The sequence below is a fragment of the Tamandua tetradactyla genome, chromosome 13 (assembly GCF_023851605.1).
Source record: "Tamandua tetradactyla isolate mTamTet1 chromosome 13, mTamTet1.pri, whole genome shotgun sequence".
NCBI lineage: Eukaryota > Metazoa > Chordata > Mammalia > Pilosa > Myrmecophagidae > Tamandua > Tamandua tetradactyla.
The window spans coordinates 12,943,514-12,957,623 of NC_135339.1; the positions used below are offsets into that span (position 1 = coordinate 12,943,514).

The window sequence follows — 14,110 nt, forward strand, 5'->3', positions numbered from 1 at the left end:
ACTCTCATAGTCACAAGGGGCCTAAGAAGACATGGAAATTAAATGTATCGTGATAAAAAATTTGGATGAGATCATAGAATGCAAAAAGGGGGATAGTTTAAAAAGTAAGGAAATCTGAAGGTACAATGACTTTAGTTAATAATAATGCTTGCATATTGGCTCATTACTTGTTGCAAATTACCACAGTGACTTGGTTGTCAATAATAAGAGAAGCTGGGTGTGGGATATTTGGTAACTCTCTGCAGTATCTTCTCAATTTTTACATAAGTATCTTCTCAATTTTTACATAAATCCAAAACTGTTCTAAAAATAAAGTTTTTTTTAAATCTATTGTTTTAAAGTAAGAGATACACACCAATAAATAAATAAACCTTAAAAAGTGAATTTATAGACTAAAGGCAAAATTCATTCTCTATTTTCCTGAGTAGCTCAGCTGTAGGTCCCCCACATAGCACAAAAGTTCATCAGAACTAAACCTTGTAATTTAGCTCAAGTGACCAGGATCATAACACTTAGATATTCCATGCTTTATGCTGAAAACAATTATTTTAGTTCCCTCCAAAGCATACTTCTCCCTGTGAGGACTTCAAGTCCGCACAATTTTATCCATTAGAATGTGTCTCCCGTGAACTTTAAGTGCTCTGGACAGCTTACTGTCTAGCCATCTGCATTCCTGGCTTCTTTGGGGTTAAAAACTTAGTGTTGATGTTCCTTGCTTGCAGGCACATATATTCTGAGGTTTTGCAGTACATTTTTAGTAAACTTGCATTTGGTATAATGTACAAAACGCCACTCGAGAAGTGAATAAGGGGATGTCATAGCCCATTCATTGGTCCTCTGGTATGAACCTGAGCTGTTTCCTTTAAGCACTTACATGGACCCTAGTCAACATTGTCACTTCATGGGAAGCACTCAACCCATTTGGCCTCCTTGGAAACCCCTGTGGGAGTGGTCAGGGCACCCTCTGTGGCCTGTGCCACCACCTCCCTTGCACCTGACACGTTGTTGGTGGTGCCCCGAAATCAATAGACCCATTAAACAAGGTGCTTGTTTGAAGTAGAATAACCACGGCATTGTTTCCAGGTGTCACATACATGCAGCACGAATCAGGAGGTTAAATAAAAGTGGAGAAGAATGTGGACAGAACTGAGTGTCGCCTGGTCTGGAAGCCCAGGCAGTAAAGGCAGGGGAAAGGGGCATTTTAAAAAGGTTTAACTTTCTGTCTCTCTGTGCTGTTTCCAGCCCATCTATGTCTGGGTCAAACAGTCCTTTATGGCAGGTCTGATTTATATGCCCAGAGGATGGAGAATTGAGTGATTACAGCATGTTTTAAATGTGATTTCATCTAGATCTCTAATGCAACTAATTAAAAACAACTTGATGGTTGCTATTTTGAAAATTTTCACACCAGGCACCAAAGCAAGAAGAGATCCTACAACATTTGCTGTCAAACTTTAACACATTTCCACTGAAGGAAAATAATGTCACTTGAGACCCTTTCCAGATTGCAGGCACGGCCAGGATTTGCTCCCCCCCAAGCAGGTGCCTTGTTCCCTAAAGAAACTCAGCCTGCAGTGTTCCCTCTTCTTAAAGAGCTCTTTCCTGTTCTTGTCAGGTGTACTCTGACTTGCCTGCTTTAAGCTCAACTAGCACTTGTTCATTGTAGGATTTAGACCATGACACAGGCAGCTATTCACATTTCTTTGTGGGATTATTCAATTAATAACTATCTTTTATAGGAATTAGTAAACTCCTTGAAAGCAGGGACAGTGGCATTTTGGTCATCATTATACCCTTAGTCTACTGCAGTGCCTGATACTTACTAGGTAATTGATACATATTTGAAAAAACTGATGCATGCTACAATCTAGGGTTGAATCGAAAATGGCACTTTGGTGACGCATAGTTATATATTTAAAAAGTACATACTTACTTACTGACTCTTTCACTAGACTGTGAGCTTTCTCAGTTCAGGAACCATGCCTTACATTTGTAGTTTAAGCTCTCCATGCAATGCTCAACAGAAAGAAACATTCGATGGGCACCAGTGAATAAGTGAATGATTCTCTATCAATTGTTAAGGCTGTGTGAGGCATTAAATTCTTCTTAATCTCTGTTTATGTGCAATGCAAATATTATCTCCTAATTCATTCTCATGGAATGTTACACCCATAAATTTATCTTCCTTAAGATGGCTGTTCAAAAACAGTTGGGAAGGAAAATCTACGTATTTTCCCTTGCTTTTCAATGAGATATATTTTCTCTTGATTTTTAAAGAGAAGGCTCACTTCTCGTATGATGTTCTTTCTGATCTGTGAACCAGGGTAAGAAGATTCAGTCCCTTGATAACCACCTTTGAAGGACCCTTGGCTGGTCTGGTGATGAAGATTCTAGCCCCAGCTCTTTCTCACTCAGGACAGAGGGAATGAGGTCAGTTCACTCCCTGGAGTCACACATGTTTCGTCATTGGTATACTATGTTATGGGCTCTTGCCTTCCACAACAGTGCCAGGAATAATCCAACCAGTTCTGTAGCCTCTGAGTCAAGGGTTTCCAGGATATCATGTTGCTTCACTTGAATAGGTGTTTCACATCTTGTTAAATGACTGTAAAGTGAAACTCTTCTCCATGAATGTTTAATGAATTTAAGAGAATGCCAGACACAGATGATTCATTTGTTAAACATTGCAGTTTGCAAAGAATTTCAAACAGCTAACCTGGGTTTCAAGATAAAACAAAGACAGATTTGCCTGAAATGGTAAACAAGTAGGAAATACTTCTTCCCGAGGATGAATGTATATCTGAATGATTTGTCATCCTCCGTTTAATGGAAATAAATGCCTCCAATGGGAAGGTGGGTGACAGAACTTCTTTTCTAGGCCTGGAGCCTTTCTGAGGGTTGTGTTTTGCAATTTGAGCTTGGACTCTGGACTTCCTCAGCACTGTTGACATTTTGAGAAGGATAATTATTCTTGGGGGGGGGGGCTATTTTGTGAATTGTAGTGATACAGTTATATAGAGAAAGTCATGGGAGTCCCATAAAGCCAAAAACAAAGCAAAACTCTATGTCCTACTACTTCTTTGAACTCTCTCTTGAGTTTCCTCTTGATATCTTTTGAAATTTGAAATCCCCACAAAAGAAGTTGACCCCGATAGTCAGTCAAGCCCTTAGTTCATATATTTGACAAAATAAGGCCCCATCTGACCTAACCAGCCCCAATAAGATGGAAAAACCATCCTCTAATCAGTAGGAGTCAAGTTAACATTCTTTTTATGGCTATAAAATTGTTTTGTCATCCTTAACCCCAAAGCTACATTTATTCTTTCAAGTGATCTGGCTTCTTCTGCTGCAGCAAAAGTTTTGGTGCCCTGAATAAAATGTTGTAGTCTGCAAACGTGACTCCAATTTGTCTTCAAGTGTAGGATTTTTAGCAGTCTCCCTGATCTTTATCCACAAGATGCCAACCAGTTACCCTCTCCCAAGCTGTAACAATTGAAGTGTCTGCAGACACTGCTAAATGTCCCCTGGGAGGCAAAATTGTCCCTGTTTGAGAACCACTTAAGTTATATGGATGCGTGTTTGTGTCTGCATTACTTACTAGTTGTTCAAGGTAACTCAAGTTCTGAGTCCCATTTCTTGCTTCTGCACATTGTGAGTGTAAATTAATTATTTATTGTTGGGATTAAATGATACAATGCAGTAAGATAATTTAGCATTTAATATGTGCCCAGTACATGCTATTTGCTATTGCTATTATTATTTCATTTATCATTTCTGTTAATAGTATTGACATCAGTGTTTCCTGATAGCTCCTGCTGGAAGAAAAACAACAGACATATGAAGGAAAAAATGTTTTCCCAAGTTTACTTCAATATATTTGCATTTTAATATCCATCCCCAAATTTGAGATTCCTGCTTTCTTTAAGTCCACTTGTGCTACTGTACTTCAAACCTCACAGATGTCTTATTTATTTTTAGTGATATATCTTAATGATAGCATTGGGGGAATGCAAATGTTCTTAAAATATTCAGTTCACTTTAATGGATGATTGGTATTTATTTTCCATCACTATTTTCTCCCAAAGCATACAACATGGGAATTGCAATCAAATTGTCATTGTATTCTCATAAGAAAGTTATAAGTAAATGGTGTCAACATTTATTTCACCAAAGAGGAAATCTGACTAGAAATATGTGGACAAAGATTAAACATGACTATCAAATGAAGAAATGCAATTTTTCAAAGTACCATTTCCCTTTATTAACTTATCAAAAGAAATGCTGACAAAGGTACAGCAGAACTGGTGGCAACCCCCATTGCTTTCTAGTACTAAAATAGATAAATGTCTTTGGGAATGCAACTTGTCAGAGTATGTGCATCCCATTCTAGAACTATAAAAAGGGAGCTGGGGGTGGGCAATGATGGCACAGTGGCAGAGCTCTCGCCTGCCATGCCAGAGACCAGGGTTTGATTCCCAGTGCCTGCCTATGCAGAAAACAAAAGGAGCTGGTTAGTAGTCCTGTGAGCCCAAGCTGGTAACACTTAGAAAACTATGGTGGGCAAGCATGTTTCTCTTCAAAGCATCTTGCTCTCCTACCTCAAGGCCCTTTAAATGCCTTCCTCTCATACCTACTCTTAGCCTGGACTCACAAGTTTTCTTAGATCTTAGACTGAAGGGTATTTGAGTGTGTTATCTCAGCTGCACATATCATATGCCAAAGACGACGCTACCCTATCCTCATCCAAGATGGCAATGAACATAAAAAGACTCTCTGCATTGTATCATGGGCCCTCCTGAGGGATGAACCTGTTAAGCCCACTTCTTGGTACCTTTGCTGATGTGCATAATGTTGGGGAGGGCCAAGGAGAGGAAAGAGAAAGGAAAAGAAAACAAAAGCCTAGGTGTCCAAGATTTTTTTGTGTTGGAAACCTCGCACCTAGTAATTTCTTTCTAGTAATTCCAGTCAAATGAGGTGTGTGTGTGATGGGGAGAGCCCATGATCGAAGAGTTGGCACTGTCATTGTTTGTAGACTCAACAATGAGAAAGAGCCTAAATGTCTACTAGGAGAGTAGTGGATGCCAAAATTGGGGAGTGGTCACTTCGTGGACCATTCTACAATCATCCCAGATGGCCATATGGAGATGGCAAACAGGACAGAAAATGCTATTGATCACAAAAGTCTCATACAAAACTGTGTGTGTGCTCTGGTTGCAGCCCTGTAAAAAGCATAGGGGACCATTACTAAGGAAATAGAAGGCTTTGATCACCACGGTTATGCTAGGATGGTAGGACTATATGCATTAGAAATCATTAGCAAAGGCATTCTGTCTGTTTCTGAAAAGAACAATCCCAGCTCATTGCCATAAATAAAAGTTTAATGCAACTTTGTGGGAAGAGATTCTGATTTATGAATTACACATTAAACCATCTAACCACATCTGTTATGCACAGCATAATGGTGATCTTTTTGGGTAATGGTTTCTTAGAATCACAAATAATGTATAAATTCCCAGTGATTTAAGCATTTGTAGGGGCTTGAATATGTCCTGGGTGATTGCCTATTATGCTCAAACGCTAGGTTTGGATGAGGTCTTTGTTCCTTAGTCTTGTGCCACAAAATCTAGAAATGCAATTTCATGGGGGGTAGGAGAATAAGGAATTGCTACCCTGAGAGTATTATTTCGGAATGTATTAAGCAGTATTCTCTTGTCTTTAATTCAGTGCTTCGGAATCTTTCTCAGAGATAATTAGAGCTACTTTACAAAGAATGTACGAATCAGTGTGCATTTAACTTCAAGATCCTGTGTAATTTTAAGGCCTGGGAATTAGAAAGTGTGGATTCAGGGATCTTATCTCTCGCCTTTGACTCCCCTCATGTATGTTTACCTGGAGTTGCCTGAACTTAGCAACGGTTCTCAGATTTCCATGGCTTTATCGTTCCAGGCTCTTTCTCTTAGCCCTTGGACTACCTGATACATCTTTCACAGTCCTCAAAACCCAGTTGAAGCTTAACTTTGTTATGAGGCAGCCCCAGGTCTGCCCTCCACACCCACCCCCACCCCTATCCCATCTATGGTTTCCAATTTCTCCAGTCTCTGCAGAAACAGCAATTATCTTCTTCCCGTACGTCTGGTCCTATCGTCTATATTTCTGACTATACATAAATTCCCATACAGCAGGTAACATTGTGTCCTTGGCGCCAAGCAGCATTTTGAGCACAATATAAGTGTTCATTGCACAATTGAAGTTCTTATTGATACCAAAAAATAATTTATATTACAAATTACAATCAAGAGCTTCCATCTAAATACACACAGATGCATATGCAGGCACACATATGGAACTGCATGATGATTTAAGCAAACATAAAAACTGCTGAAAAACATATGCAAGTCCAGTTGCAGACACCCCCATCCATTGGATCTCAATACCAAGAAGGTCTGGGCCTGAGGCACTGAAGTGGATTGCAGGAGGGGATGCGTTGACATGTAACTTACATTTTGCAGCTGGACATGGCTCTTTGCCAGGTTCTCCGACTTTGCCATTGTGTTGGGTGCTTTGAGACTGTAGTTTTTACCGTTTTGCGTTTCTTTCAGCTGCTCTTGCATTTGTTTACTTTGTTTCCTGCAGGTTTAAATACATGAATGTATATATTTATTCCACTTATTTGTTCTCCTTATCAGAATATTTATATTATTTATACGTTTCTTTTGAGATTCAGTCACTGATAAACTCAATTAGCAAAGAGTACCATTCTCTCATTTTCAACCCCATAAGAAAATACTTCAAATTTAAAGAGAACCTCACATAATCCATTACCTCCAAGGCATTCACATCCAATGGCACTCTGAAGGCAGACAGAAATAAATGCCTTGTCCTTGTCCCCATGGATACAAGTATCCGTGGCCCTGTGTGCTCAGAATCCCTGGCCCTGCTTTTAATGCACTGGAAGTACTACAGGAAAAAGGTTGAAGCTTGGGCCAAATGGCCACAACATATTTGCAAAGTTTCATTTAATTTGTGCAATTCCAATATGTGTAGCTTAATTGCATGGCTTTTGTACATACTACTACATGTGTATGGAGAGTGCATATTTTCTCTCTTTTACAATTTAGAAATGGCTCATTTATTCTTACTAACAGCCCTGGGTTATAAAGACTTTTTATTCCCACTTGGCAAATAAAAAACATAAAAAATAATTAAAAAGTAATTAACTCTTAATGAGCACATACTTAGTGCCAAACATTCCATCTATCATCTCTTTTATTTTTCAAAATAATGCTACGGGATGAGATAAAATGGTCCAATACTCATTTAATAGATGCGAAAACTGAGGCACAGAGAAAATAAGTAATTTTTCCAGGATCACACAGCTAGCAATTGGTTGAGTTGGGTTTTGAACCCAGCCAGTGAGATTATCCACTCCACACTCTAAAGCACCTCTCTGAATTGTCAAGCCACTTGCCCATGGTCCCATATCTTCTATGTGGGAACCTCGTATTTTTTGGACTTCAGTAAAGTGCTCCTGTCTGCATACCTGGAGTGACAGATGTTTGTGTCCTTCAGTGGTTGTATGAAAAGGGTAGACCAACCTACTGCCTGGTTGGCTTCTCTCTCCCAGGAGTTCACAGGAATGGACTATTGGCAGGAGATGCAGTACCCATAAACATGTTTTTTTTTTTTTTTTTTTAATCTCTGCAGAACCATTTTCCCTGAATTTTTGCTTCCCTACCCACTTCCCTGCCAAGGACAGAGTTGTCAGTGGAGTTTGTGCATCATCTCTCAGAGAAACTGCTTGCTGTGAATGTCTCCAGGCCGGCCTCACACTACAGATCATGGGCTTTAGAATTACAGACCGCGTTTTGAAGCCCAGCCCTGCCACCCACCAGTCGTATTATCCTAATGATTTCCTAAATGTCTCTGAGCCTCAGTTTTCTACTCTGTAAAACTGCAGCTGATAAGAGCCACCTTCCATGGATACTGTGGTGCTTAAATGTGAAGGCACAGGTACAGTGTGTCTCTCCTCCCTTTCTCACCCTTGGCTGTGGGCAGATGCTGCAGAAGAATTAGAACACTGGCCCAGAGATACAAAAAAAGATGGTGCTAATTACATCTCTCACAAGCAAGATACTAGTAGTTGCTATGGGAGTTAGAGGTTCTGAGCATCATATTCCCTTTTGAATTTACAACACGAGTGTGACGGTGGTTATGTTTGCTTAAATATTTCTTTTATCTTTTCAATTATTGGGAGGATTTTTCTCTCCAGCATTCTTAGTTGTTTAATCCAGCTGTAATAATCTATCTACTTCCTCACAGTTCATCTGCAGCCTATTCTTAAAAATAAATCTATCATCTCAGCATCTTAAGAAAGAAAACCACAGCAACAAAATTCTATCAAGGACTCATTCATGAAGCAAATGGGAGTTTGGTGGGTTCAAGCTGAGAAAATCAAGGCAGTAAAGGGGTGGTCACCACTGAATAAGGATTCGGTTATTCTCATAAGAAATAAAATAGAAGAAATTCTATCTAATTCAGGGTCTGGAAAGTATAAAATTCTAAAGGCAATTTCTTTATAAAAGTATCTGACAGCATTTCCTCAATCCCCTTTTCATTTGCCTCCCTGTACCCTCTTCTCACTCAAGGTCTGAGTCACTAAAATTCCAGGGTAAGACATCTTTCCTTTCTAAACCTGATTCCTTTTCTCTAACCCAACACACATTTTTGTTTTGTTTTTCTTTTTCTCTTTCTTCCTTCTCCCTTAGCAAACTAAATCAGAGGAAAGGAACAGGGTTTAATTGTGATGTCATTAGCAGTCTCTTGAGAGTGGTTGCTCCGGGGAAGAACAGATACATGCATTGCCCATAGGGATACTACTAACTCAGCAATGTCAGTGTGGAACACATAGCTCATTGAGCTTTTATTTTCTCTGGCCCAAAGAATTAGGAAGAAATTAGATGGAAGTTGTGGAATGCCAGATATCACAAGCTGGTTAGGGGACAGATTTGCAGCATTGCATACTGGGTCCCTGAGAGGCAGACCCTAAGGTGGAGATTAGCATACAGGATGCTAGTTTGGGAGTATTCTTGGGAACCATACTTGTGGGAAGGAAGGAGAGAAGTAGGATAGGGCTCTGGGGGAAGTTGGGGGATGAGGCCATCTCATCAAAGATCTCAGCAAACCCCATGGAGAGCTCCAAAGCCAGGATGGCCTTGCACCATAAGTTAAAGCAAGAGTCTAGATCTTTATAACCATTATTGACCAGTCATCAGATATAACCTGTTGAGAAGGGTCTTTCTCACTTCCTGCTGGGATTGAGTCATCCCAGTATCTGTTGACTAAGTCCTCCTTTGTTAAAGAGGACCAAAGCAGTGCATCAGACCGTTCACTTCCTGCCATTCAGACATTTTTCTTGTGATCTAAAACCTCCTATTTCAGAGACAGGTAACCTATGGTCAGGGCAGGGTGGTATCACCTTTAATTTTTACTGATAGCCTTGGTTATCACCTTTCTTTTTTGGTTTTCCAAGTTGTGATAATTACCTCTCCCAGCTTGTGCTTCCTGGAACTTCTCCTCTCCTAATCCAACTCTAGATTTAAAGTAGAATCAGTTCTGCATTCCAAAATCTACCAAGGACTCTTAAAGCCAGCCTTGCCCTTCTTACCTATAGGAGTTAAAAGTAAAGAGAAGACCTAGAAGGATTTACAGTTGCCATGTGAGTCTTATCAGCCAGATTTGAAAGGCTTAATTAATAATTCTATTAACTACTGCTAGAAATGTGTGGGCAAACTGGGAGTAAGAAGAGCATTTCTTTCATTGTATCCTTCAGAGTTGTTGGGGTTATGTGCTAACTCAGTCAGAAAATCTTCTAATTTCAAGAATCTTTCTCATTTCTACCTCACAACTGGACCTACCTTCAAACTTTCATCAGACTAACAACTTGCTATAATATTCCTTCCAGGGAGGTCATGCCATGCCAAGGGTGAAAAGAGAATGAAGGAAGGACCAGAGTGGCAGAACCTCCATGATTATGAGTAGAACATAAATAATTAAGACAAGGTGAGTTTTGGGGCAAGTCCTGGCTCTTTCTAGACAGATATACAGGATTGAGGTTCAAGTGAATTTACTTGCCCTCCAAAGAGAAAGCAGTCCCGAGTTCTAGAAGACCTTGGGCTTCTAAGCTAAAGTCAAAACAATCATGCACATAAAACAACGATATATTATGTGTGAAAGTAAGGGATGGTGGTAGAATCCACTTATTCTGTTATCCCCAAAATTTTGGGAGAGGGATCAGAAAAATCCAGGGTTCCATAAAAGGAAACTACTGCCAGCGTGTTGCAAAAACATACACCATTTTCATAAATACAGATTAGAAGGTTGGGGGGGGTGTGACATTCTTCATAGGCAAAGAACAATAAAGGAAAGCTATGCCTGCAAATTGTACAAGATGAAGGAACCATGCTAGGTCTCTGATGAGAAATATGACTCCCATTGGGAAGTGGTATCAATTTCTATTATCAATTACCTTAAAATTTATTTATTTTGTTTGCTATGATTTCCTGTGTCCCAACCAGGCAAGCAGAAAGATTTCAACATTCGGGTTCGTTTCTGCACTGGTTCATCCCTCTGAGGCTCCCGTAAGGAATTCGTTGTTTAAAAGTGTTTCTTTTCAACACCCTGACACCCTCTGCACCCAGGAGGAGAACTGTTCCTCTCAGAGCCCACTTGCTGCCCAGAGAAGTGAGAGATTGACAGGTCTGAAGACCGAAGTCCGCGAGTTATCCAGCTGTTCTCTATTCTCATGATTACCCTAATCAGTCTTTCGTTTAAATGTGGTACAACTATAAATTATACTCTAAAAATAAGTGATTAACTACTTCTTCATAGTAATTTGCTTATTGTTAAATACACAAGTTCTTTCTCATACACAGCACTTGTGAGGAGAGACTCCTAATGCCCTGCTGGGTGTGATTATCTTCCTGGCGTTGTCAGGCTCTTAACTGGAAGCTGCCCAGCCTCCAGGGGAACTGGGGGTATTAACAATAGTGCCCAATCACTGAGCATTTACTCTTTTAAGCACTGTCGCTATGCCCTTTATGATATTATCCCAGATGAATATTATTTCCAGCCGTGTTTTACTAAAAAGTTAACCAAGGCTGAGACACGATCTAATCTGCCTGATAATCAGCACCTGATAAGTAAGTAATAGTTGGAAGACTTGAATCCAGGTCTGGCCACGTGTATAAATCCCTGACCACGGCACCATATGGCCACCCTAGAGAACCTCAAGTGTTCCAGGCTGCACTAGAGCACAGTATTCTGAGTCGTGCTAAACTGCCTCACTATATAGCAGGATAACTATGGGATGCAATATGGTACAGCAGTTAAAAGCATGTGATTTCGACTAGAACTGCCAAGATCCAAAGATCCCATCTGCAATTTCCTTCTGTGTGGATTTGACAAATCGATTTTTAAAAATAAATCCCAATGTGATGTCTGAAAAATGTAGTAATAACTCAAAACTCTGATTGGTATGAGGGTTGGGAAATAAAACATGAAAAGACCAATGTTCCTGGCAAAGAATAAGGGATCAAATTAATAGTTACAATTGCTTTTTTGTTTCTTTGCTTTGTATATATGTTATACTATACAATAACAAAAGTTTAAAAAAATAATAGTTACAACTGTGGCAGCCAAGGCGAACCTAAGAAAACAGGACAACTAAGTACAATGTGGTATCCCAGACAAGACCCGTGAACTGAAAAAGGATATTAGATAAAAACTAAGGAAATTTGAGTGAAGTATTGACTGTACATTGTAATCAATATTGTTCTATTAATTGTGACAAATGAACCATATGTCAAAAATAGGAAAAAGTGGATTTGGGTATATGGAACTCTTTTATTTTTGTTTAAATCTAAAACTATTTCTAACTAGTTCATTAAAAACAAATTGTTTCTAGGGTGGGCCATGATGGCTCAGTAGTAGAGTTCTTGCCTGCCATGCCAGAGACCCACGTTCAATTCCTGGTACCATGTAAAAATATATATATATATGGTTTCTACTTCTGAGTTCATGCCCAAATTTCCATTATTTTAAGAATTATAACCACTGTTCTTTGCAAAGATCTGCATACCCAACATAAAGACAGGTATTATAAATTATATCTGGAAATTGATCCATTTTTAGAAGAGCAAATTAGTAGAACAATAGAGATCCAATGAAAAGCAATTGTCGGCTTGGATTTCAGACAAGCTGTAGGAGCAAAATCTTAAAGCCTACACATGCCTCACAAGAAACCAAGGGGCTTAGATTTTCATCTGCATATCTTCTTAGAAGTACAAGTTATGTCATTCATCTAAATAAAATAGCTCTATCAAAGTACATTTGGAAGATTATATATATACATATTTATGCATGTATAGGCATATCCATTTATTAATAAAAATAAGCACCTGTATCTGCAAAATATCAGGTTTCTTGGCAAAGGAAATAGAAGGCATGTTAGAGATGTGCATACAAACTTGTGAACCACAGTAGATTTTTTCATATTCATATTTGGCTAAAACTTCATGTGCATCAAGTAAAACACCAAGAGAGGAAAAGTGGATACTTCTGTACTTTTCATTTTTTCTCAGAAAATGCTAGATATAGGTTGATAGTGTTTAGCTTAACACTAGTGCCTCCCTCTATTTACAAGATTTAAGTCTTTAATGACAAGTAGACAATGAGCCTTTAATGCAGACAGGTGGCTGCGAAGAACACAGGTGTTTCATGATCATGGAGGGGAATGACGGCTGGCTGCATCAAATCTTAACCACACACACAGATATGCCATGCATGGGTCAGGCACCACCATCTATAAATGATTCCAAGTCGCTTGCAGACATTTGATGGACCCATTTGCACCAGATCCTATTCTTTTCTCTGAGAAGTAATCTTTTAACACTCGGAAGAAATGGGCTTACTTGCTTTTGAAGTAGAACGCTGCACAGAACATGCCCACGATGACAATTCCAAAGATGATACATGAAATTGACAGCACCTGCCTTTGATAAACGTCTTCACTTTCTGTGAATTTGAAAAACAGAATTAAAAGGGGTGTTAGCAGGGCACAGCACAAGTGATCTTCAGCCTTGTACTTCTGAGCAGGTAGAAGCCTGTCAAAGACAGCTATTTTGTTCCTGTTATGAAGAGAAAAAATATAAGGAGGTTATTTTGATTTGATTTCTTTGAAGTAGTCTATTAGATAACAGAATGTTATATTTTTGTCTGCATGACTTAATCATAACTCATGTACAGATAACATAATTATGAGAATTATTATCAAAGGCATTCTATGACTTTGGCACATTTTGGAGGAACATACACAATTGAAATTGTGATGCTCGCTCCCCAGAAGTCAGGTAGAGGAATAATCTGTGTTCATCAGAACTTGCCTATGCCAGTGATGCCTTCCAGTTTCGTGTTTTGTTTTGTTTTGTGACACTGATGTGCCTGTCGTCTGATTTTGACTTGGTCCTTGGCTGCCAGTCTAGTATTCATCTTTATGCTATTATAACTGACCTCCTTCATGATGTAGAATTCTGCTATCCAAGTGAACCCTGCATTCCCACATTCTGTGACCCTTGAATACCAATGACAGGGTACAGTAGATTTCACTCACTATCAAAAAGGTCACAAAAGTTATAGCCATTCAAAAACAAAAATTTCATTTTTCAGCCACTATCATTTACACGTCCAAATCACTCTGTCAGAAATACCTACCCAAACAGTCATTCCCTTTCATTAAGACCTTTTTCTCCATCGACCCCAGCACTTTCTCTCTCTGTTAATTAGCTTCCTCTGTCTTGATTTATATCTTTATCCAACACAAAGACAAAGATCCATGATTATAGTCATTCGTTCTCTTGCAACTACCTTCAAACACCTTATTCCTTTTTACCTTCCTTCTTACACATCTGCTGAAATAACTGTGCATAAATCCAAGGAACTGCCTTCTCCATACCTCCACCCAGAGTAGATTAGAATGGGGGGAGATTTCACAATTGAGCAGATGGATATTAATAAAGTTTAGAATACAATTGTTTAAGTGGACATCCAGTAATAT

General features: G+C 39.2%; 1 protein-coding gene across 4 annotated transcripts in view; it reads right to left on the reverse strand.

Moving 5' to 3' along the window:
• The window catches only part of NRG3 (neuregulin 3), a 1,079,958-nt gene that overhangs the window by 25,905 nt on the left and 1,039,943 nt on the right, over window positions 1-14,110 (reverse strand). For all 4 annotated transcript variants that reach the window (XM_077124730.1, XM_077124729.1, XM_077124728.1 and 1 more), the window contains exons 5-6: window positions 12,969-13,071; window positions 6,501-6,627 (exon numbers count right to left, since the gene is read on the reverse strand). In XM_077124730.1, coding sequence (XP_076980845.1) covers window positions 6,501-6,627; window positions 12,969-13,071 — 230 coding nt within the window. The remainder of the gene's footprint in view (window positions 1-6,500; window positions 6,628-12,968; window positions 13,072-14,110) is intronic.